Here is a 25,681-nt window from a genome sequence, read left to right on the forward strand (position 1 = left end):
TAGGCCAACTTGAGAACCCAAGAAACAGGACTGGGAGGTTCCTGGTTGCCAAGAGCAGACAGGCTGTCCCAGGAAGCTCTGCTTTGGGTCACACCCACCTTTGAGTGACTGCCAGTCCCTATGCCAGAAACCGCAGGCTGGGCTGGCGGAGGCTGCCCGGAGTCCGGGCTGCAGGGCTCAGGAGGCTGCGGGTCAGACCTGCAAAAGGGCGCTCGCTGAGCACGTCCACTCTTCACAGACCCCTGGGATGGGCCAGCGGTCCCCGCAGAACTGCGGCAGCTGAGGCAACAGCTTGGACGAAAGGCATCTCTTGCTGGGAGAAGCTAGGAAGCCCCCTGACAACCTGTCACCAGCTGTTAGAGCTGGCGCTGGTTCTGGCTTCACAATACACTGCCCGTCACCCCTTGGTGGCCTCCACAGCCTCACCTTCAGGTAACTGGGCTCATCTCTGAAGCCATGAGGGTGGGGAGAGGAGCAGGGGATATAAAGGCCAGTGTGTGTGTGTGCGTGTGTGTGTGTGTGTGTGCATGCCTGGGAGTGACCTTATAACCTCTCAAACATAGGCTCAGGTCCTGTCTCCCAGGCTCAAAGCTGGCTCCACAGGGAACACAGTGACATGAAAGCCACACTGCAGACCCGCCTCCTGGCCATCTCCTTCATCTGCCTGCTCTCAGAGGTAAGGGACCTGGGCCCCTGAAGTGACAGCAGATTCCTTCCAGGTAGTGGGATGTACATATGTGGCTCAAGACTGTTGGCAGGATCCCAAATTGGACACAGTCTGGTCTCTATGCCCAGACCTGCTTCCCTCCCTGGTTCCAGACAGCTGTCCTTGGTTAGTTCTGTGTGACCTCAGGCAAGTGCCCTGCCCTCCCTGAGCCTCAGCCTCTGCTGAGTGGGCACAAAGAGGAGATCATTGCTCTACAGCACACAGCTCAGGCCCCGGATTGAGATGCGGGCCCAGAGAGGTCATTCATGGTTCCTAGCCAGCTCTGCACCCCTCTCTATGGTAACGGTGGGTCGCCTCACAATGAGAGCAGATGTGAGCTTTGTGTAACTGTGACCCAGAATGGGTAAGATGCTGCCACCTGACTGATTGCAAAGCGCCTTCTGCAAGGGCCCTGTGTGCCGGTCCTCGGGCAGCAAGTGACCCTCTGACCTGAATCACTTCTGTGGAGAAACGGCATGGGTCGTTTTTCAAACAGCTTGTGGGGAGCTCCACCTTGCCTGTCATGCAAAACAATCTTATAAGGAATTGTCCCCACTTTTAGTCAAGCGAGGCTCAGAGATGGCAAGCAATTTTCCCAAAGCCAACAGTCGATGAAGTGTTTTGAGTTATAAAAGAAGAGGCATGTATAGCCCAGGAGAGACATCCATGTGTCTTGGGGGAACTCTAGTTTATGTCTCTTCACCCCAACCTGAGCCAAGACCACAGCTGCTGAGTAATGTTGTCCTCCCAGCAAATGCTGAGTTCCCAGAGCCCTTGGCATTGGCATTGGCCTTGGCATGCAGGCACCAGCCTCTCCCTCTGAGGCCCCAAGCAAGCATTCTCCCCCGGAAAACCGAGGACCCTCCCAGCTTCCAGTTTTGCTGTTACTCTCCCCCAGGGGATAGGTAGGGCATGATGCCAGGGTGTGTGGCTTGGAGTAGGGGATCTGGGTTCCTGGGAAAGTTATGAGAGCCCAAGGTAGAGCTGTCATACACATGGGGCCATTCTTCCCTGGCCCTGGGAAATTAAACAGCACCCCACACAGCATCTGGGGGACTTAGTCATTGCAAACAAGGTGCAAAGCCGCGACCTTCCCTGGGGAGAGAATTCCAAGTCTTCCAAGCAGGCTGTGGGCTCCTGGCCCTAGACTCTGTCAGTGGCAGGGGCGAGAGGCAGGGGACCTGGAAACCGCGAAGCTCTGTAGACAGGAGCTGACTGTGACCGCACTCCCTCCTCATCATCACTTGAGCGCCAGAGGAGGAAGCTCAGCTCTACCTGTACGTCATAAGGCCACCAGCAGTCAGTGCCTTTCATGGTCATAACAGAGTTCTTGGGGAAACCGAAGCCATGGAAAAACTTGATCGTGAGGACACGGGCGCATGGGGTAGAGGGAGGCCTATCGTTCCTTGGCTAAGTGAGACTACTTGCCCTGTCTTGTTCAGTATCTTCCTTGAACAAGTGGGTAAACCGAGGCAGGGGCTAGCGGGAACCCCTGGGGCACAAGGAGTAGGCTTAGGAATTAAGAGCTTGGCCTCTGCTTGCTTGTGAACCTGGATTCTGGTCCTGGCCCCACCTCTTCCCAGCTATTTTCTACCGGTTAGTACTTGGCTTTGATGGCGTCTGTTTTGCTAGCATTGTTTTGGGTTGTTTTCTGAGACAAGGTCTCACACGATAGCCCAGGCTAGCCTGCAGCTTACTCTGTAGTTTAAGCTGGCCCCGAGCTGCCAACTACTGGTTGACCATCCTTAAAAACAGACGCCCAGCACGTACCTCACAGGGGAGGGCTACGGCGACAGCTCACTCACCCGGCACACGTGTAACGGGTGGCGGTCACTGGCATAGTCAGGTAGTCACTGATGGGAGACCCGGATCCAGAGAAGCCACCGAACGCATGCTTGCTGGGTTGCAGCCAGTTCTGATGAGCCAGAGAACCTGACATCTGCTTTGGAGTTCCAGCCTCTTTCCACTCAGCCTCTGAACATTTCACAGTGGAGACAAAGATTACACAGAAGGGTCCGAGAGCTTGCGGTTCTGCTGGACTGCGGGTCCACACGGCACCTTTGGAGTCTGGGATCTGTGCAGTCGCTGCCTGAGGCAGGAGCCTGTTGGTGACAGCTGCCACTCCTCCGACATGGTCAGCCAGATTAGGGCGACCCCTGCTGGCCAGGGTGGGAACTACATGCATCAAAAAGCGGGATTTCAGGACCTCTTACAGAAGTTGGGAGAGACAGGATAAGGACAACTGTCATTAAGGAGTCATTGCTTTTTGGGCCACAGAACAGATTTAAGGTCAATAATTTCCTTTCTTCAAATCACAAGTCCTTGATGAAGCTATCTAGTTCTCCATGGACCTGTCCACAGATGGATCCTTGGACAACAACCTGAGTGATAGCTTTCTCTCTTCAGTTTATTTATTTATTTATTTATTTATTTACTTGAAAGAGAGAGAGAGAGAGGCAGAAAGACAGAGAGAGAGAGAGAAGGAACTCCAGACCTGTGTGCCCCCTTGTGTGTCTGGCTTACGTGGGTCCTGGGGAATCCAACCAGGGTCCTTTGGCTTTGCAGGCAAACGCCTTAACCACTAAGCCATCTCTTCAGCCTGATACCTCTCTCTCTTAGTCCCCACCTCCAAGGAGATATGTAGGGAGACCTTGGCATCTACTCTTGGTTTGGGTGTTTCTTTGTCCTGGGAGGGTAGGGTGGCTGTGTCACTGTGGATGACACTTTGGCCCTGCACTGGGGCCTGGGCCTCTGGCTCAGGCTTCCATGTCACAGAAGTCCCGGGACCTCATCAGGGAAGTGAACTTGGGACGGCTCTGAGGCCTGACTGTGAGCTATGACCACAGTCGCTTTGCCCATCTGCACATAGCTGGGGCAGAGGGGCTCTGCTTTAGAAGCCTCTGGTCGGTTTGTTGAATGGACACGCTGAAGGGACAGGGACTGTGTTTCCTCTTTTTCCCAGCTGATTTGCCATGCGCTGTTGGTAGGTTGAGAAACACTGTGAATTGTACCAGCAACCCAAACCACCCACAGTTCTGTTTGGTGTGTTCAGCCCCGAGGATAACAGCCCGCATGGCAGGAAGTGCTCTGTGTCCGGCGGCGTCCCATCATCTCACTCCTTTGGTTGTCACGCTTACCTTCCTGTGAGCTCCTAAGGGCGGGATGTGGTCCTTTATTGTAATTAGCAAAGACGACTGTGGCAGTCACCTTCTTCTGGCAGCTGGGACAAACCAGCGGACCAGATGCAGTTTGCAGAAGGAAAGGGTTTGTCAGCTTGCAACACTGACAGAAATTTCATCATGGCCGGGGAAGCGCAGTGGGCCTGGGCAGGAAACCTGGGTCACATCTCCACGCCAGAGGGAAGGAAGATGGACCAATAATTGTGAAGACCCGCCCCTAGCGACACACTTTCTCCAGCAAGGCTGAACCTCCAAAAGACCTCGCAACTTTCTCAAATTGTCACCAGCTTGGGACTTAAGTATTCAAAATGCATGAGCCTATGAGGGAGGCTTCATTCAAACCACCGCAGTGCACTTGAGATGCTCAGGGCTCCACAGGCATCATTCACTTCCCTGGCTTCACAGCCAAGGGAACCCAGGCTCAGAGAACTCATGGAACCTGCCCCTGGTCACCCAGCCAGCAAGGGACAGAGGGGGGAAAAGAAACTGTGACCCAGGGTCCTTGCTCACGACCACGTGCCACACTGCCTCTTATGGAGTGTCATAGGATAGCTGAGGTTCAAGGCTAGGTAGGTCCATGTGATTCTGAGGCCAAGCTGGGGAACCCCACATTTCCAAACCGGGCACGGTGGTGGCCAGCTGTGAGGGTCTACTCTGCCGTCCTTGATGGTCATGGCTGACTGAGGTCTCTGTCTCCTCAGGTGTACGCTCAGCAGTGCCAGACCCCCTGTGTCTGCCCCTGGACGCCACCCCAATGTCCGCCAGGGGTACCCTTGGCTCTGGATGGTTGTGGGTGCTGCCTGGTGTGTGCACGACAGTTGGGGGAGTCCTGTGACCATCGGCACGTCTGCGACACGATGCAGGGCCTGGTCTGCCAACCTGGCACGGGCCCCAGTGGCCTTGGAGCTGTTTGCCTCTGTAAGTAGGTTTGTGGGAATGATGTAGGGGGTAGGTGAAGGAGGTCAAGGCCATGGGGTTCAAAGTCAAAGGGCAGTCCTACTCTCTTCATTTCTCTCACTCTGGTACTGTGGATTCATCTTGGACCTGCTCCTTGCTTCTCCCCTCTTGGCCTCGGCTCCGGCTGTCCTTCCACGGGAATAGTCCTTCCCATCCCTACCCATCTGAATCACAGCTAGCTTTCCAAGTCGAGACAAGCAGCTTCCCCAGCAGAGAGCTACCAGACTCTTTAGACCACTGAGGACCCTCGTAACACCGAGTGCAATAAGAGAGCAGGTCGTTTGTGGGCATAGTGTGTCACACCCTGTGCCCACTTCTTGTGGTGCATGCCCCATGGTCCTAGCTCACAAACTCTACACCGAAGAAAGCGAGGCTCTGAGGTATTCGGTGACATGCTCCACATTGCACAGCCTGCCCCTTTCCAAGCAGATCTAAGGGACGGTTGTTCTACTCCTGCCTACGCTGGGAGTCTTGGGCCTCGATATGAAGTCTGGAGTGCAATTTCCCAGTGGCCTTTGGAGTGTTACATTCCTCACTTCTCTCTGCCAGGCATCATCCTCTGGTGCCTTGGGGCCGGGTTTGGCAACTAGGTGTTAATGCCACTGTTGCTAGATGACTCTGCAGTGGGACAGTCAGTGGTCTCTCTGCCCCACTCGATGCCAGGAGAAGCTACCCATCCTCCAGCTTTTTTTTTTTTTTTTTTTGAGGCAAGCCCAACCTGTTTGTTTAAGATGAGAGTGTGAGAGTGAGCAAGGGTGGGGAGGAGAGAATTGGCGTGCCCGGGCCTCCAGCCACTGTAATCGAACTCCAGACATGTGCGCCATCTTGTGCACATGTGCGACCTTGCATCACATTGCGCATCTGGCTTACGTGGGACCTGGAGAGTTGAACATGAGTCCTTAGGCTTCTCAGGCAAGCGCCTTAACCACTAAGCCATCTTTCCAGCCACATCCTCCAGTTTTGACATTGCCACATGACCCCCCCCCCCAGGGTAAAATACTCTGAATAAATATTGCAATTACCTTTTTTTTTGAGATAGGGTCTCACTCTGGCCTAGGCTGACCTGGAATTCACTATGTAGTCTCAGCGTCACTATGTAGTCTCAGCATGGCTTTGAACTCATGGCGATCCTTCTACCTCTGCCTCCGAAGTGCTAGTATTAAAGGCGTGTACCACCATGCCCAGAAGTTACCTTTTTGGTACTGGGACGAATCACCCAACAGAAGCAGTTTATGGAAGGAAAAGGTTAATTTCAACCTACAGTTTAGAAGGGAAATTTCATCATGACAATCATGAAATGTCACATCTTGTCATATCAACAGGGAGGAAGCAGAGCTTGTCAGCACTGGCAAGCAGTGCTGGATTACAAAACCCCAAGGACACGCCCCACATGACACTTCTTCAGCCAGACTCCACCCCACAAAGCTTCACCAGCTGGGGAATCAAGTATGAGGCTTCACCACAAACACATGAGGCTCTCAGGGACAGTTCATTTCAAACAACCAGAGTGAAGAACTATCACGTCAGAGAAATAGGAAGAGGTGAAAAATTGTCTTTTTAACTTTTTATTTATTTAAGTTCAAGCAGAGAGAAACAGAGGGAAGAGAGAGAGAATGAATATGGGCACACAAGGATTTTTAGACACTGCAAATGAACTCCAGATATATACACCACCTTGTAGATTTGGCTTTACATGGGTACTGGGGATCTGAACCTGGGTCAGTAGGCTTTGTAGGCAAGCACCTTAACCACTGAGCCATCTCTCCAGCTCGAAGTAAAGTAATCTTAGCTTTCCGTGTTGGCAGTAGCATAGCCAATATCCAAGGCATGGTTATTATTAATTGAAAAAATAAAATAATAATTTGTGGAGACCAATTTATCTACTTTATCTAAGTACACATCACAGTTTTATGAAGATGAGAGAGAGTGAGGAAGAGACTCATGAGCTATTGACAGTGACTCATCAGTAGGAAAAACTTTGCTACCCAACAAAACTATTGGCTGGGCATGTGGCTCAGTAGGTAGAATGCCTGCCTAGCATGCAGTAAGCCCTGAGTTTGGTTCCCAGCATCACATAAAACCAAGGTGGTGATGCATACCTGATATCCAGGCACTTAGGAAGCAGAGGCAGGAGAATCAGAAATTTAAGTTCACTCTAAGTTACATAGTAAATTCGAGGCCAGTTTGGGCTACATAAGAAAACCTTGTCTTAAAAAACAAAACAACAACAAAAAACCCTTCATCATCAGAAAATTATCAAGAGCAAACCCTTTGGTTGACAGATGCTGAGAAATGGGGGAGGAGTGGTATATTAGATAAGCTTCTGGGCATTTGCCACTGAAAACATGTCTAATTAAAAACCCGAAGTCAGTGACGTGGCTCCTCGGAGAGGAACTGGCGCCTCTGTTGAGAGTTCTGCTCTCGTCATGGCTCTGCATACACCTTCATCAGCACCATCACACGAAAGCTCCCAACCACTACCCGAGGCAGGTTCAAATGTGACTCTGGAGAAAAGGCACCCAGAAAGGCCACTCTTCTTGCCCAAGGTCACACCACTCACAATGGTTTGAGCTGGGATTTGAATTCAGGGAACCAGCTCCATGGCTTGTGGTTTGTGTAAAGCAGCTGTTATTGCTGACAACTTTAAGGAGGGCATTTTCTCGTGCCATCTGGTTTAGGACAAGGATCACAAGGTGGTCCCTGCAGCTCCCAACCCTGGATGGCATATGACAGGTACTCATGTACATTTAAGGCTTGAACCCTAAGGGAACAATCATGTAGTATGAAAGCAGAAAAGAGGCTAAGTGGGGTGGGGGGGGTGGAGAATACTAGCTGGGAGTGGGAAGAGAGAAAGAAATAAAAGAATTGCTTGAACACACCCTAATGGGGGCTGGGAAGATGGGTCAGTGGAGAAAGTGCCTGTTTACCAACTCTAGTCATTGAGCTTGGATCTCCAGCCCTCATGTATGCCATGACACAACACCACACACGCCACACCCCAAACACAAACCAATAATTAAGATCGTAAGCGCCATAATGAAACCTCATACTTTGCATGCAAATAAGTAAATAAATAAATAATCCTTGAATCGGAAAAGTTCCCCAGCTCATTGGTAAGACATGTGCTTAGCATGTGTGAGGTCCTAGGTTTTATCCCCAAGTATATCACATTAAAGAATAAAGAACGGAGGGCTGGAGAGATGGCTTAGCGGTTAAGCACTTGCCTGTGAAGCCTAAGGAACCCCGTTCGAGGCTCAGTTCCCCAGGTCCCACGTTAGCCAGATGCACAAAGGGGCGCACAAGTCTGGAGTTCGTTTGCAGAGGCTGGAAGCCCTGGCGTGCCCATTCTCTCTCTCTCCCTCTATCTGTCTTTCTCTCTGTGTCTGTCAGTCTCAAATGAATAAATTTAAAAAAAAATTTAAAAAAAAAAGAATAAAGAACGGAGTTTTGAGGCTGGGGGTGATGGCCTGCACTGGGCAATCAGAGCCCAGCTAACTTAAGTCCAGCTCCTGGGGCTCTGGAGGGAATTTGCTGCCCAAATCTCTCCTGTCACTTCCTCCTTAGACCCCCCTCTCAGAGCGGATGGGTTTAGGAGACCAGTGACATTCCAGCCCCCAGATCTCCAGATCTGAGGCTTCCTGGTCAGCTGAGGGCATCTCCACCTTCTCGTGGTTCAGGCCCAGGCCCTCTGGGTCCAGCTTGACACCCTCTCTTTCTCTCACCTCCACACACTGCCCACCACACATTCCACATGTGACTCCCAGTACCTGACCCTTCCCAGTCTGGCCCTCACCAGCACCCTGTCTGAGCCCCGTCCTCCTGGGGCCCTGGTTTGCAGTAGCCTTAAGTACATACCCCACTCTGTCCTTGCCTTCTCATCTATTCTGCACACAGCAGGCAGCTTCCAGGATCCCTTCCTTCAGCTCAGTGCTCCTCCTCTGCCTCAGCCTCCCATGGCTTCCCATGTCCTCAGAGCAAAGCCAGCATTCTCACAGGGGCCTTCAACATCAATCTTACTCCTTTCCCCGCCTGACCTCACCTCCTTCCCCTCTCATTTCCGATCTGTGGTCTAGCCACACTGGTAGTGAGTGCCCCAAGCACGTTCCTACCCCAGGGCCACTCCCCTCTACCCTTGTTCTCTCTTCCCAAGTATCTGCAAGGTAAGTTCCCCCATCTCTTTCACCATGCGCTTCCCCAACGAGGCTTTCTCTGGTCACCATGTCCAAGTGCAGCCCTTCCCAGCTCCTCAGCCTCGCTCTGATCGCCGTCCGACACAGTTACCTGGTACTTGTGTTTATTTCCACCGGGTGTATTTCCTCTGCTTGGGGGAATGGCTTTTTGGATCCCCCAACCTCTCTAAAACCCAGCGGGGGCAGGATATTTGCTGAGTCGTAAGTACCTGAAACAGCTTAACCCATGGCAGGTGTTCGGTAAGTACTGGCAGCGTGAATGCATGATTGCGAAAGTTCTAGTAGGGCTGGTGGTCACATACTGCCATGCACTGCGGTCGCGTACTGCGATGTGAGCGAGCCCATGACGGGCACGGTTTTGCTTCAGCCTCAGTGGGGTGGCTCCCAACATTACTCCAGGTGGGGTTGCTGGGCTCAGAGAGGTTGTCACCTGCCCAGGTCAAACCGCTTGCAAGTTGGGGAGAATCCGAACAACCCAGCGGTTCCTGTGCTTGAAAGATACTTCCAGAAGGGAGGAAGCCTGCGGTCTGCGCCTCGGGGAGGCTGGGAAACTCAGAGGAAGGCTGCCATTCCTTAAGGGGAGGCTGTTGGAGGAAGGGGGACTCTGGAGAGGGCCTGGAGGGGAGTTGGGGCCGCTGGTCATACTGGCTGGTAGAATTCCAAGAGGACAAGGAGGTGGCAATGCCTCAGGGACTTCTCACAGGTGCAGCCTATCCTGCTTGGGGGAGCGGCTGCCCAGGGTCCCCTGGCCTCCCTAAATCCCCTCCAGTTCCAAGCTGATGGCCTGGAGGTGCCAGGAGCCCTTGCTAAAACTACTGTCCTCTGGCCAATTTTCCTAAACAAGCCTCTGTTTACCAGGTCATCCTGGCAACCTGGAGGCCTGGAGCTGGGGCACGAGAAGTCAGGCTGGGGGACTTGGGCATAGCCAGGCCAGGGTGGGGATTAAGGCACAGCTGCTCCCGTGGTTTCTAGGGAACTGTCAACAACATGGTCCGGGGCAGCCAGGTCAGGGGTTTCGAGCCAAAGACTTCATTCGGTAAGAAGCCGGGACAGGGAGCTGACAGGGGCTCTGTTCCCCTCCCTGGAGGAGTAAGCAGAGACTGGTCCTTCTCACCAAGCCCCTATATGCACCAGGCTTGGAACAAGATGCTACAAGTACACTGGTTCACTGACCACCCCCTCAACAGCCCTGGGCGCTGAGCTCAGAGAGGTGAAGTAACTCAGCCTTGCTTCCCCCAGAGCGTTCAAGGAGCCAGGGTTGAGCCCAGGCACATGTGACCCCAGAACCCCTATGGAAGGTTCTTCTCGTCAGATCCCCTTGTCCATGAGTTCTTTCCCCAGCCCCGCTCAGTTGCGTCCCCGGGAAGCCATGTCTGCCCCCACCACATACACCTCTCCAGGGTCCTTCATTCTGTCTTGGACATGGTGACTTTTGTCTTCCCCCACCCATGAGCGCCTAGAGGCCAAACTGCGTCATAGCCCTGTGTAGGAACATGGTGGCTGGCACACACGATTATAAAGGGCTGGGTGGCGGGGGGGGGGGATGATTTTATCAAAGTCAGTTCTGGGCCAAGCCTGTGGCAGGCATTCACTTTTTAAATATTTTATTTACTTGTTTGTTTGAGAGAGAGAAAGAGGCAGAGAGAGTAAGAGAGAAAGACAGAGAGTGAATGGGTACACCAGGGCCTCCAGCCTCTGCAAATGAACTCCAGATGCATGCGTCCCCTTGTGCATCTGGCTTACATGGGTCTTGGAGAGTCGAACCAGGATCCTAAGCGTCTTAACTGCTAAGCCATCTCCCCAGCCCACAGGCATTCATTTTTTGAAAAGCCCTTCCTGAGGCTCTATGGTTCCCATCTGGCCTCTGGGCGAGCCCAAGGGATGCCAGGGAGTGTATTCTCGGCCCCAGCCCTCCCAGGAGGCGGTGGCATCAGGCCACATCTTGAGGGTTTCATGCAGTGTTCCCAGGGTGCGTGGCCCTGTGTAAGACACTGTGTATGTTCGCCCATACAACCTAAACGTACAGGTTAATGTTCCTGCTGGCGTTTGGGTCACTCAGAGGTGCTAAAGTAGCTTGCCCAAAGTCACACAGCCAGCAAGTTAAGCCCCGACCTGACAGTAAAAAGTACACATGGCCGGATAGTGACTCTGCTGCTCGAAAACCCCACTGTGTGTAGAACAGCTGTGATTGGGCCTGAGAGACGGCTTAGCGGTTAAGGCGCTTGTCTGCGAAGCCTAAGGACCCAGGTTTGACCCTTCAGATCCCACGTAAGACAGACGCACAGGGTGACGCAGGCGCACAAGGCTGTACGTGTGCACAAGGTGGCACATGCATCTGGAGGTCGATGACAGTGGCTGGAGGCTCTGGCGCACCAATTCTCTCTCTCTCTCTCTCTCTCACACACACACACACACACATACACACACATTTAAAAAAAGGGGGGGCCAGTCTGCTGGGCTTATCTCAAAAAAAAAAAAAGACTAGCTATGATTAATCTATAACATTTATGCTAGTAAGTAGTGGGTGTACTGAAGGGTTTGTACTCGTGGTAGTTGATGTTGTGTATGTGTGTGCGTGTGTGCACATGTTTCTGAGATAAGATTTCCCAGCAGTAGTCTAGGCTGGTGTTCACCTTGCTGTGTAGCTGGGGATGACCTCAAACTCCTGATACCCCTGCCTCCTCCTCCCCGCCACAGGGGTTGGTGAGATGATGTTGGGGGGTCGACCCCAGGTCTCTGTGCACGCTGGGCAAACGCTCTACCCACTAAACTAAGGCCTTTTTATTGTATTCATTACATATTTCAGTTAGTCTCTGACACCCTGTGAAGTAAGTGCCAATATACCCCCTTTATACAGATGGGGAGACTGAGGCAAGAAGTGAACTGCCTTGGTCCAGAGCTAAGGGTGAGGAGGGCTCGGGCCTGAGGCAGGCTGAAGGGTTGGAGTGGAGAGGGTATGCTGGTCTCAGACACACAGGAGACAAGAGCTGAGCGAGCTCGCTGGGGGGGGTCTGTCTCCTCTCCCAACAGTGAGAGAGGACAACGGGAGCTGTGAGGTGGATGGACGCCTATACCAGGAAGGGGAGACCTTCCAGCCCAGTTGCAGGACCTACTGTCGCTGCGAGGACGGGGGTGTCACCTGCCTGCCGCTGTGCCACGAGGATGTGCGGCTGCCCAGCGCAGACTGCCCACACCCCAGGAGGGTGGAGATCCCAGGCAGGTGCTGCCCTGAGTGGGTGTGCAGCCAGGGAGCGGCACTGGGGAACTGGCCCTATGCCGCCCAAGGTGAGTTCAGGTGGGTCCTGGGGCAGAGGAGGCTGGGCTGCTGGGGCTGGGGACAGGATGCTGGGAGCTTCAACAAGCTGGGACGGGGAGAGGATAGGAGAGACGGGGAAAGTGGAGCGTCTACAGGCCTTGAAGCAGTCAAAAGAGGCAGCAGCCACCTGGGTGCCTAATTGTGATTCATAAACAATTAAAAATAAAATTCAGAGCCGGATGTGGTGGCGCACGCCTTTAATCCCAGCACTCGGGAGGCAGAGGTAGGAGGATCGCCGTGAGTTCAAGGCCACCCTGAGATGACAGAGTTAATTCCAGGTCAGCCTGGACCAGAGTGAGACCCCCACCTCGAAAAACCAAAAAAATAAAAAAATAAAAAAAATAAAATAAAATTCAGGTGGGAAGGTGAGGAGGGGGGGACAGGAGGGCTAGGATTCTTTTTTTTTTTTTAATTTTTATTTATTTATTTGAGAGCGACAGACACAGAGAGAAAGACAGATAGAGGGAGAGAGAGAGAATGGGCGCATCAGGGCTTCCAGCCTCTGCAAACGAACTCCAGACGCGTGCGCCCCCTTGTGCATCTGGCTAACATGGGACCTGGGGAACTGAGCCTCGAACTGGGGTCCTTAGGCTTCACAGGCAAGCGCTTAACTGCTAAGCCATCTCTCCGGCCCGGGCTAGGATTCTTGAAGCAAATACTTCCAGCTCACAGTAGTGATAATATAATATGCAAGTATGCAGCATATAATATTTAGAGCATGTATAATATATAACATGTAAATATTATGTGTGTATCAACACATACAAGCCATCCACAATATTATCAACACATTATTTGGGCTTAGCAAAAAAGAACTCAAAACTGAATCAGGCAAGAGACTTTTCTTGGGCTGGGTGGAAATGGGAAAAGCCAGCTATCTCCTTCTATGAACTCTGCAACTTTGGGATTTTGTTGTTCAATTGCATTTGAAAAGTATTGTCATCACACTGGTGTGACTTGGTTTCTGTGAAGGATGCCGCTGCCGAGCAAAAGGCAGGAGAGAGGGGTAAGAAGATGGCTGCGTGGCTGAAAGCACTTGCCACTTAGGCATCAGTGCCTCTTGGGCTAGAGACTGCCAAATTCTACTCCCCAGAACCTACATTAAAAATCTGAGGGCTGGAGAGATGGCTTAGTGGTTAAGTGCTTGCCTGTGAAGCCTAAGGACCCGAGTTTGAGGCTCCATCCTCCAGGACCCACATTAGCCAGATGCATAAAGGGGCGCACACGTCTGGAGTTCATTTGCAGTGGCTGGAAGCCCTAGCACGCCCATTCTCTCTTTCTCTCTCTATCTGCCTACTTCTCTCTCTGTCACTCTCAAATAAATAATAAAAATGAACAAAAAAAAAAATCTGAGAGCCAGGCGTGGTGGCGCACGCCTTTAATCCCAGCACTTGGGAGGCAGAGGTAGGAGGATCGCCATAAGTTCAAGGCCACCCTGAAACTTCATAGTGAATTCGAGGTCAGCCTGGGCTAGAGTGAGACCCTCCCTGAACCCCCCCCAAAAAAAAATCTGGGCATGGCCATACACTCCTGTAAACCCAGTGCACGTGGTGGGAGGAGTGGGGGGCTCTTTGGAAGACTGCAGCTTAGGGTTGAGGGTTGGCACCTCTGTCCTAAGGAAACACGGTTGAGCAATAAGAAAAGGACACCTGACATTCTCTTTTTTTTTTCTTTTATTTTTTTGAGGTAGGTTCTCACTCTAGCTCAGGCTGACCTGGAATTCACTATATAGTCTCAGGGTGATCCTCCTACCTCTGCCTTGTGAGTGCTGGGATTAAAGGCATGAGCCACCACACCCGGCCACAATGGATATTCTCTTTTGGCCTCCCCAACATGCGTGTAAGGGATGTGCATATCTGTACATACATGTGCATACACCACACACACATACACACACACACACACATGACATGGCACATGCATAGCCTCCCCACATGCATGCACACATACATACATACATACAACAGATAAAAAATATAGGGCTATACTAAACATGTGCAGATTTTTTTCTTGTCATCACATGATCTAACAACTATTTACATGGCATCACGCTGTGCCAGCTATCACTAGTGACCCAGTGATGGCACAACAAAGGAGGGTGTGTATGACTTCTATGCACACATGACACCCTTTAAGCAAGGAGTCAAGCATCCCCACATCTTGCTATCAGAGACAAGTCATGGCTCCAACACCTCCCAGACACAAAGGCTATCTGCACCTGGACACGGTACACATGCGTGTGCAGAGCATGTTTTCTCATGTTCGCATCAGCTGAGTAACCCCTGTGGCTCGAGGATGTCCTGTGCATGGTGGAGGTGGAGTCGCGTCTCCAGCCAGTATCACCTCCACCGCCAACTGTGACTACCAAGGTCATCTGTACACATTGTCAAACGTCCCCGCTGGTGCTCAGGACTAGAAAGAAAGACACAAAAATACAAGAGAGAGAGAGAGGGCGAGTTGCGGGAAGGAAAAGCTAGGCTGTGACCAGCCTGCCATCCTGTTTGTGAAACTTGGACTTGTTAGCACCCTGTCACCAGGTGCCAACACCTCACCATAGAGGTGTGTCTGAAAGATGCCAGGCATCAGGAGAAAGTAGCGGGTGCAGAAAGGAATAAGATAGTCACTTACTGAAGACTCCACCTACCAGCCTTATGCTCAGTAGCAGTGGGGGCTTGCAAGCCCCAGATACTGTGTTAAGCACTTCCTGGCCATTGCTTTAGGTAAGTTCCTTAACAGCTAGGTCACTTCTCAGCCCCTCTGGCCATTATTTGATTCACTCTTAGTTCTTAGGAAGTTGAAGAGGAAACCAGGGTCCAGAGAGGCGAAGCGGTTTGGCCAGGGTTGCCGTGACCTCCATCAGGTGGGTGCCAAGCCCAACTTTGCAGTGACCTCCACTTCCTAACTCCTAGGACGCCAGATTCCTGGCCTTGCCGCCACCTCACCTGCTGGCATCCCCTGCCCAGAATGGAGCACAGCCTGGGGTCCCTGCTCAACCACCTGTGGACTGGGTTTGTCCACCCGTGTGTCCAACCAGAACAGCTTCTGCCGACTGGAGACCCAGCACCGCCTGTGTCTGCCTAGACTCTGTCCACCACCCAGGGGTCGCAGACCATGGGACAGTGCCTTCTAGAGCCGCCTGAGAATGGAGATGCGGGACCAGCTGTCTTCACCAGGTGGCCCTGGGATCAGGCCCTGGGGCAGATGGCCAAAGGCCTCTGTCCATGCCCTTGGTTGCAGACAAGCCTTCCTTCCATGTGGGTTTATCATCCAGGGCCACTGACCAGCTGCCTGCTTCTCTGGTACAACAGGGTACGTGATCAGTCCCTTTCCTCTAACTGAGCCTGGGAGGCCGGTCCAGGCAGTGCCTCCAACTTCCGCAACAGGAGGTGGATGGCCAGTCCCTTCAGGGTTAAGCTGCTTGAGGGGCTGGGTGAGCCTGGCCACTCTGCTGTGGCTAATGAGGAGAAGGGATACCAGGCAGCAGACAGTCTGAAATTCCTGCTTCCCGGCCTGGACTCTTATACACCCATCCCCCGAGGTCCAGGCTATGTTTGAACTTGTGGCTTGGGCTTGTGCAGGCTGAGAAGGCTCTCCTCACTGGGCAGAACTGTGAACATCAGGAGGCAAAGCCAGACTTCCTTAAAAGAAAAAAAGTTACAAAGCTCCATGCTGTCCACTTTGCGAGAACACACCTTTCTTAAGCACTCACAATGCTTGAGGCCCAGAGCCCCGCCCCGCACTTCACACAGGCCTGAGCTCCTCAACGTGAGAAAGGCGGGGCCAGTGGAGCCCCAGCCTGAAATAAACCAAGCCCAGTGTTAGACGCTGTTTGATGCCTCATTTTTCCTGACATGTGTGCGTGTATGTATAGTATGTATGGTGTTGGGTGTGTGTACATGTGTGTGCAGCCAGTGCACATGTGTGTGAAGGCCAGAGAAGAGTGTTAAGCGTCCTTTATTGCTCACCTGTTTCCTTAAGACAGAGTCTCTCAGGCTGGAGAGATGGCTTAGTGGTTAAGGCACTTGCCTGCAAAGCCAAAGGACCTCAGTTCGATTCCCCAGGACCCAGATGCACCAGGTGCATGCATCTGAACTTCATTAGCAGTGACTGGAAGCCCTGGTGCGCCCATACTCCCCCTCCCTCCCTTTCTCTCTCTACCTCTTTCCCTTTCTCAAATAAATAAAAAAAAATGAATTTAAAAAAAAAAAAGACAGAGTCTCTCACTGAACTGAAAGCTGCCTTTATTTATTTATTTTTTTTCAGTCAGACTGGTTAACCAGTGAACCCTAGTGATTCTCTTCTAGCTGCCCCTCATAGGACTGAGGTTACAGGCATGGGTGACCATGCCCAGCTCTTTTTTAAAATTTAAATTTATTTATTTTTAAGATCTAATTTTTAAAATTTATTTATTAGAGATAGAGTGAGAATGGGCATGCCAAGGCCTTCAGCCACTGCAAACGAACTCCAGACACATGTACCACCATGTACTTCTAGCTTACGTGGGACCTGGGGAATCGAACCTGGGTCCTTAGGCTTTGCAGGCATGTGCTTTAACCATTAAGCCATCTCTCTAGTCCCCATGCCCCATTTTTAGAACAGTATTTTAATTTAATTAATTAATTAATTAATTTTGTTTTTTCAAGGTAGGGTCTCACTCTAGCCCACGCTGACCTGGAATTCACTATGGAGTCTCAAGGTGGCCTCGAACTCATGGCGATCCTCCTACCTCTGCCTCCCAAGTGCTGGGATTAAAGGTGTGCACCACCACACCTGGCTCTAATTTTATTTTATTTATTTGAGAGAGAGAGAAAGAGAGAATGGGCACTCCAGGGCCACTAAACACTGCAAATGAACTCCAGACACACGTGTCACCTGTGCATCTGGCTTTATGTGGGAACTGGGGAATTGAACCAGTGTCCTTTGACTTTGCAGGCAAGTACCTCACCTGCTAAGCCATCTCGCCAGCTCCCATGCCCAGCTTTTTTATGTGGGTGCTGGAGATCTAACTTAGATGGTCTCAGGCTCTACGACTGCATAGCAAGCACTCTTACCTGCTGACCCATTTCCACCTCATGTTTTATTATTCAAAACAACAACAACAAATATCCAAATGTAAATTTTACATCCTCTATTCTCTATGATCTCCTTGTGTTTGTTTAAAAATAAAACTGTTTCCATCAGGATCCAGCCAGGCAACTAGAAAATAGTTGTTCTATTCAAATGAGGATTTCTTTTTATGAAACTGATTATGTCGAGGCATGTGTAATTTGCACACAGTTAAATGTGCAGGTTGTAAGCCCATAGTTGAATGAGTCTTAACAAATGGGCACCCTGAGGTGACCAGCACCTCCATCCAGGCATGACATGTTTCTGCCACCTCAGGGGGGTCTTCTGACCAGCATCCTGTCGCTGCCCTGCTGCGATTCCCATCACCACAGGCATGAGATCTGCCCATTCTTTGCATACCTAGAGCCAGGGCAGGTACCCTCTGATGAATGGCTTCTCCCCGTCAACATAATAAAAAAATAAGAAATTTAATGTGGGTAATGAGCTACCCAGCTGAGAGACCAAAGAGAGAAAGTTGAGACCAGCAAGAGGAGGTCATAGCGGCCCCGCTGTGGCAGGGACAGGGTGGCCAGACGGAAGGATGCCCAGGGCTGTCTTCTCCCAGAGTTGCCTTCAAAAGCCACCCCTGCCATCTGCGCCTGGTCACAGCAGGTTCCTGCATTCCCCCAGCCTCCGAGCCCACCCCATATCCCCTCAGCATGGTCCTGGATAACTGCATCTCGACTCCCAGCAGCATGGAATACACCTGCTTTGGAACTTCATTTTCCATGTGTGTATGCCTCCTAAGTGCACGTGTGCATGCACACGTGTGTGTGTGTGTGTGTGTGTGTACATGTTCCTATGTATGGCAGTGTGCATATGGAAGCCTGGGGAACCTCAGGTGTCATTCCTCAGGCATCATTTCCCTTTTTAAAAAATATTTAATTTAATTTGTTTATTTTCAAGGAGAGAGAGAGAAGCAGCATGCCAGGGCCTCTGGCCACTGCAAACCAATTCCAGATGTGTGCATCATTTTGTGCATCTGGCTTTACATGGGTCCTGGGGAACCAAACCTGGCTCGTTAGGCCTTTTTTTTTTTGTTTGTTTATTTGAGGGGGTGGGGAAGATAGAGAAAGAGAGAATGGGTGCACCTGGGCCTTCAGCCATTGCAAATGAACTCCAGATGCATGTGCCACCGTGTGCATCTGGCTTTCGTGGTTCCTGGGGAATTTAACCTGGGTCCTCTGGCTTTGCCTTAACCACTAAGTAATCTTTCCAGCCCAAATTTGTATCTTTTTTTTTTTTTTTTTTTTTTGGACAAGCTTCCCACTTCTTTGAAATCTGTAAAAGTAACAACCCAGTGGCTTCAGATAGGGTTTGGGCCTGGTAACGCGATGCTGCCCCCTCGTGGTACTTATGAGCAAGGACAACAAAGAGGCCAGAACCTCTCAGCAGCCTCTCCCGGATTCTGGAGCCCCAGAGGGGTCAAGCCCAGAGCAATGGCTTTGACTTCCACCCCTAGCTTCCCTCAAGAAGTGGTCCTCCACGCACTCGAGTCCTCCTGCATCCTTCAGACATCCCCAAGGCCCTTTCTCGGCTCCCTTCCACCTGCAGCGTCTGCCCAGACTGGACCCCGGAGTGACACCCCTATTGCCACATCGTTTGCTGCAGGTGGCCACTTCAAGGTCCCAGAGTGGCCCTTACGGAGGGCAAAGTCCTCTGAGTCCCCTCTGCAACTCATCACAAATAAACAGAAAACATAACACATACGATATGACATGATGCTTTGTTACAAAGAATGAAACAAGATCGAGCGACCTGCCATCACTGCACTGCGGTGAAAGTATAAACAGCACTTGGGAGACCTCTGTGGCTTCAAGGAGATATGAAAATACCTACGACTTCTGTTGGTGATGCAAATTGACTTTGACATCTGCATTCATAATCAATGGGAACGTTAAATGTCAGAGTGAAAATAAAAGATGCAATCATTTTCCCTACCCAGACACTAAACCCAATGGTGTCTGATCATGGGCTTCTCAGCCTCCAAACCTGAGGGCAGTAAACTTGTTGGTAATCAACTACTCAATCTGAGATATCTCTGTTACAGCAGCGCAAATGGACTAAGACAGTGCCAACCTTGTAGGATGCCATAAGGATGAAAGGGAATGCTTGTAAACTTTATTGACGTTTCTACCTGGTGCTCCTGGGCACTGCTAGATTTCAAGAAAGTCAACTCCTGCTCTTCTTCCAGTAGCTGCTCTTGGGACCAGGTAATCTCTATTTACTATTATGAAAACTGACTAAACCAAACTGTGTCCCAGAGTGGAGATGACATTGCAAGTCCCCTCCCCCAGAGGAGTTTAATAAGTGGTCCAGATAACCTGATCTCCTAGGTTTGAGTCATGGGTGCTCAACCTTCCCTCACACGCCACACATTCCATGAGAGGGACCTCCCTTCTGCCCTTTCTCAGCATCCTGATTCCTCTTGGTGTTCAATAAGACATCTTGGGCCCAAGAAACAGTTCATCTTGGCCTTCAAGCTCTCCAGCTGACAGGCACTGTCAGTGAGCTAGGGATACAAACAAGAATGACACAGTGAGGTCGCTGGCTCAGTGGGCTCCATCTGAAGCACCATCCTTCCTTCACAAATACATAAAATATGCAAATCACTTTTTATTCTATTTATGTGTGTGGATGTGTATGGTGTGTTTGTGTATGTGTGTGTGTGTGTGCCACAGCATGCATCTGAGGACAGCCTCAGCGTGTTTGTCTTTTCTTTCCATCTTTTTTAAGGCAAGGTCTCTGCGACAGTCTAGTTGGCTCATGAGCTTCTGGATTCTCCCGGCTCTGCCATTGCTGGAGGCATGTTGGGATCCCAGACGCAGGACATACCACTTTGCGTCTGGCTTTGCATGGTGTGGCGGTTTGCACATAAAATGTCCCCATAGCTTCATGAATCTGTGCTTAAGCCTCATACTTGATCCCCAGCTGGTGGAGCCGTTGGGAGGCGGAGCTTTGATGGAAGATGTGTGCCACTGGGGGCATGCCTCGGGATTTTTATAATCCAGTCCTCCTTGCCAGTGCTAGCTGGACTCGCTCTTGCTGCTTCCTGCCAGCTCATGTGACAAGATGTGACACCCAGCTGTCTGTTTCTTGCTGAGCTTTCTCCACCCTGATGACACTTCCCCCTCGAGACTGTAAGCCAAAATCAACCCTTTCCTTCCATAAGCTGCATCTGGTCGGGTGTTTTTTCCCAGCAATGAGAAAGAAACCACTATATACAGGTGCTCAGGAATTGAACTCAGGCCAGCAAGCTCACAAGCAAGCACTTTTACCCACGGAGCCGTCTCCCCAGGCAAGCGGGAGGGTCTTATCTGGGGATCAGGCCATAGGAAACGTATCACTTAAAACTCTTTTAGATATGTGTGCCATCTAACATCATCATCCCAGAAACCCTACATAGCAAGTGTAGTAGGTAGGGTAGTGTGGTAAGCTGCTGTTGCCGTCAGGTTGGCATTGCTGGCAGAAAACACGCAAACAAGAGCAGCTTGTTGGGCGGGGGGGAGGAGATTGGTTTACAGACTCAAGGGGAAGCTCCATGATGGCAGAGGAAAATGATGGCATGAGCAGAGGGTGGACATCACTGCCTGGCCAACATGAGATGGACAACAGCAACAGGAGAGTGTGCCAAACACTGGCAAGAGGAAGCTGGTTATAACACCCATAAGCCCACCCCCAACAACACACTGCCTCCAGGAGGCGTTAGTTCCCAAATTGCCATCAGCTGGGGACCTGGCATTCAGTTTATGGGGGACCCCTGAACCAAACCATCACTACTAGTGGAGCAGGGTGATAAGCAGCCGTTCTGGCAAAGCAGGCAGGTGCCCGGATGGGACAGCTGCTCTCCTTCACGGGATGATCCTGGTAACTTACACGGTGGCGCCACCATTCCCCAGGGTTTCTCTGCATCTAGGTTGCCGACAGATGTAGGAGCTCATCTGTTTCCTAAAGGCCCTGCCTGGACAAAGTGACAAGCCAGCTTGGACTCCATTTATAAAAGCTAGTCATATAGTCACCTGTGGGGGTGGGGGAGGGTGGGAAATGTAGTGTCTGTCTGTCTGGGCAGGTTTCTTGCAGAGCCAGCACCATACTATGGAGTCTTGTTCAGATCGAGTAGGATGGAGAGGCTCTTGTCACCAGCCTGTTTAAGCAGCTCACTGTGCCAACCAGTGCTCTCCATACTGTCTGAGTGTCCTGCCACCGTCTTGCTAAATGCTCCTGGCCAGCAGGTCACTCTCTGGCCACCTTGCCCCCCTCTGGCTCTCTGCCACAGAGCAGCATGTTTTGCCAAGAGTCAACTGGGTCTGTTTCCAAACCGGTTTGTACCAGCCACACTTGTTATTGTAAGGAGACAGTTGAATTATAGAGGCCGTAAGTTGGTGGAATATGAGCGCAGTAGGCAGAGACTGGTTTTTATGAAAGCTCAACAAAGACTAGTTGGTGGGAAAAATACTGTTAAATTGGGTGTGGAAGAAACAAGTGCAAAGAAATGACCACAAGGGGGCTGGAGATGTGGCTCAGTTGGTAGAACGCTGCTCTGTGTGTACACAGCCCTGGGCTTGATCCCTAGCCCTGGATAACCTGGGTGTGATGGCACACGCAGAAGTGGAGGGAGGAGGCTCCGAAGTTCAACGCTGTCCTCAACCACATATGGAGTTTCCTTGAGGCTAGCCTGGGCTACATGAGCTCCACCGTTAAACAAAAGAAAACAAAACAGACAACGAAACCCCGCGAGAACCTACAGCGATTCTGCACTTATATTGCTATGGGAGCGTCTACTTTCTGCCAGGCCAGTGTGGTAGCCAAACTTGAAGTATGTTTGGTGCAATAAAAGAACTGAAATTTTTAAAGTGACTTATTTATTTATACCCGGGAGGCAGAGGTAGGAGGATCACCGTGAGTTCAAGGGCAAGGCAGGGCCTCCAGCTGCTGCAAATGAACTCCAGATGTAGGTACCTCTCTGTGCATCTGGCCTTACGCAGGCACTGCAGAATCAAACCCAGGTCACTAGGCATTGTGGGCAAGCGCCTTAACCGCTGAGCCATCTCTTCAGCAATAAGAACCAAAATAAATAAATAAATAAATAAATATTTTTTGTTTTGTTTTTTGAGGTAAGGTCTCGCTCTAGCCCAGACTGACCTGAAATTCATTCTGTAGTCTCAGGGTGGCCTTGAACTCATGGCAATTCTACCTCTGCCTCCCAAGTGCTGGGCTTAAAGGCGTGCGCTGCCACACCCTGCTAGGTTTTTTATTATTAACAGACAGCAAAGCAATGCCTTATAATTAGTGATTAGCAAAGGTTTTACTCTCTCCATTAATCTAAGGGTATTTATCCTAATGAAGAGAAAGAAAAAGTCGTAGGGCCTCCATGTAAATACTCACAGACACATGTTGAGACTCCGGCCCTGGCTGGGACTCAGCAGCCAGAGAGGGATCATGTTCACACATTAACCCCCAAATAACCTCCTCATCTTCCAGAGAACAAAGTTGCCCTCGAGTCTGGAGAAGGTTATGGTGTTTCCCTGGCCATAAAGGCTCTATCTCTCCCGGTTCCCCCAAACCACATGTTGGTTCTTCAGTGCCCGGAGCATTCCGGGAGACCCTCCACCCAATCCTGATAACAACATTCTTATATCGGAAGGTAGCTTTTGATGCCTTGCAGCCCAGACCCCTGAGTGACAGTCACTGCAGAAAGGCCAGAGCTGTTCTGACCAAATGTCCCGTGGAGTGAAAACCAACCGTTCTGTTAGGAGAGAAGTTGGGGAAAATACCTGGGCTATGTGGCCTTCTGGAAAATCACTGAACTATATTCTAACCATAAGAATTGATCTCTTATGATTCCAACAGTCCTGCAGAGGAAGCAGTGAGGGGGGGAAAGAAGAAGCTGGAGGGAGGGAGGGGGCACCGGCATTTGCTGGCACTCCTTGGTGTGAGCGTGCCTCAAGCATTTCCATTTGATCCTCACAGGAATCCTGCCCCTCCCCCAGTCACAGATGGGGAAACCGAGGCACAGAGCTGGGAAGTGACCTGCGCAATATGGAACCTGGTCCTGACTGATTCCGAAACCCACTTCCTTTTTAACCGCTGCCTGCTCACGTGCACCTTAGACAAGCCCCGACCCTCTCTCATTCTGAAAGCTTCCTGTCCTTCACTGGGCAGTGGCAGTGCCTGCCAACTCTCAGAAAGATCCAGATGCAGAAGGCGTCTGAGTCCCTTTGAAGGAAGCCCAGAGCCCTGTCAGAGTCAGGAATCACCTCTTTTATTGTCCTCAGAGTTGACAACTTTGGAGCTCTGGAAGAAGTAACTTCCAAAGCCTCATCGGGGGGTCACGGGGTAACACTGTCACTGTGGGACAGAGGAAAATCACTGGGTCCCCAAAGGGTGGAGGAGGAAAGGAGGCAGACGGAGGGGAGCTGAAGGGGTGCCTCAGGGAGTTTCTGTTTTTGGTGTCTGCTCAGCAGATGACTTTCCAAGCTGAGAAACACACATAGACAAACTCTAACCTCCTCTGGCTTAAAATAGAGCTGCTGCACCAAAAATGCCAGGCACAGGGCACAGTCACCTGCCTGGCAGGGCCAGACAGCTCCGCCATGGCCCCAATTATACCCACTCGAGCAGGCGGGCTACACAAGCTGCCTGTCACAGGGTCCTCACGACGATGGGGGAGTTTTGGCCACCGAGGCTCCCTTGTCCACCTCAGAGCAGAGGGAAGTGAGGTCCCCAGGGCTCGTGGGGTGGTGATTTGAATAGCAGCATCTTCCGTGACCAGAATGGCGCCCTTAGGGGCTGGGGAAGTAGCGCGGCAGGGTAAGAAAACTTGCTGTGCAAACACGAAGACCTGAGTTTGATTCCCAGCACCCAAGGCGTGGCTCCGTGTGCCTGTCAACCTAGCTCCAAGGGGAAGTGGAGGCAGGAGGGTCTCTGGGGTTCACTGGTCAGTCAGTCTAACTGAAAGCTTGTTGAGCTCCAGGCTTAGTGAGTGACTGCCCCTTCCTCTAGAAAATTAAGTAGAAGAGCAATAAAGAAGGACACACGTGTATCTGAACACATGAACACCCACTACACACACACCACACACACTCACATACACACATAGTGCACACACCACACATGCACTCACATACTACACACACACACACACACACACACATTCTATAGACACACCAAAACTTTTCTTCTAAAAATTGAGATCCTTGGGAGATAGAGAGATGGCTTAGTGCTTAAGGCATTTGCCTGCGAAGCCAAAGGACCCAGGTTCGATTTCCCCAGGATCCACATAAGCCAGGTACACAAGGGGCACATGCATCTGGAGTTTGTTTGCAGTGGTTACAGGCCCTGACGTGCCCACTCTCTCTCTGTTTGTCTCTCTTTCTCTGCTTGCAAATAAAGAAATAAAAAATAAATTATTAAAAAAATGGGACCCTTGAGAGTCAATGAGCCCCAAGTTCTAGTCCTGTTTTAGCTATGACCACGAGGACAGTGTCTTCTGTTTCCTGTCTTATAAGCAGAGGGCCACTGTGATGTCTGTAGTGAGGTACAGTATAGACAGAGCCCCACAGTCTTCAGCCTTGCCTCTGCTTCTCAAAACAGAATTCCTCCATCTGTAAGCAGACAGTTGTGTAAAGGGAGGGAATGTAGCTACCAGCCCAGGGCACCTGGAAAATGGCACGCAATACTTCTTTTGTAAAAAAAAAAATATATATATATATATATATATATATTTTTATATATATATATATATATTTTATATATATATATGCGTGTGTGTGTGTGTGTGTGTGTGTGTGTGTGTGTGATTGAACACAGGACCTCTGGAATGCTACACAAGAGCTCTACCACTGAGCTATATCCCCTGCCCTCACCCAGTAGTCTTTATAACTTCAGTACGGTCCCCTGTAGGTAGCATTGGTATCCTGGTTCATGCATGGGGAAACTGAGACATGGAAAAATGGAAGTGTTCTGTCTGTGGACACCCAAATAGAAAGAAGAGTTAAATTTGAACCCAGTTTTTTTCTGGACCCCAGCTGTGCTTGTGACCAGTTTCATGAGCCCTCTGCTTTCCCTAAAACAAATCTGTTTCCCCAGCCCCACTGTCTTCAGGGACTCTTCTCACGCCCTTCTTGGGGCTGAAGATCCTGGTGTCCCCCACTCCCATCGTGAGGCTTCTGCCCCTCAGAAGGCTGCAGGGAACCAGAAAACCAAACTTGCTGATGCTGTTACAAAA

At 50.9% G+C, this 25,681-nt stretch overlaps 1 protein-coding gene across 1 annotated transcript; it reads left to right on the forward strand.

The window, feature by feature from the left end:
* Positions 1 to 592: 592 nt before the first annotated feature.
* On the forward strand, positions 593 to 15,478 carry Ccn5 (cellular communication network factor 5). The gene is made up of 4 exons (XM_004669313.2): positions 593 to 676; positions 4,587 to 4,803; positions 12,063 to 12,317; positions 15,258 to 15,478. The coding sequence occupies exons 1-4, from the start codon at positions 617 to 619 to the stop codon at positions 15,476 to 15,478; spliced, it is 753 nt and encodes a 250-aa protein (XP_004669370.2). The 5' UTR covers positions 593 to 616.
* Positions 15,479 to 25,681: the final 10,203 nt, after the last annotated feature.

Source organism: Jaculus jaculus, chromosome 8 (genome assembly GCF_020740685.1).
Source record: "Jaculus jaculus isolate mJacJac1 chromosome 8, mJacJac1.mat.Y.cur, whole genome shotgun sequence".
NCBI classification, from domain to species: Eukaryota; Metazoa; Chordata; class Mammalia; order Rodentia; family Dipodidae; genus Jaculus; species Jaculus jaculus.

Coding starts and splice junctions, on each gene's coding strand:
- Ccn5 (XM_004669313.2), top strand. CDS start 617: ATGAAAGCCACACTGCAGACCCGCCTCCTGGCCATCTCCTTCATCTGC. Junction 677..4,586: donor TCATCTGCCTGCTCTCAGAG/GTAAGGGACCTG, acceptor CTGTCTCCTCAG/GTGTACGCTCAGCAGTGCCA. Junction 4,804..12,062: donor CCTTGGAGCTGTTTGCCTCT/GTAAGTAGGTTT, acceptor CTCTCCCAACAG/TGAGAGAGGACAACGGGAGC.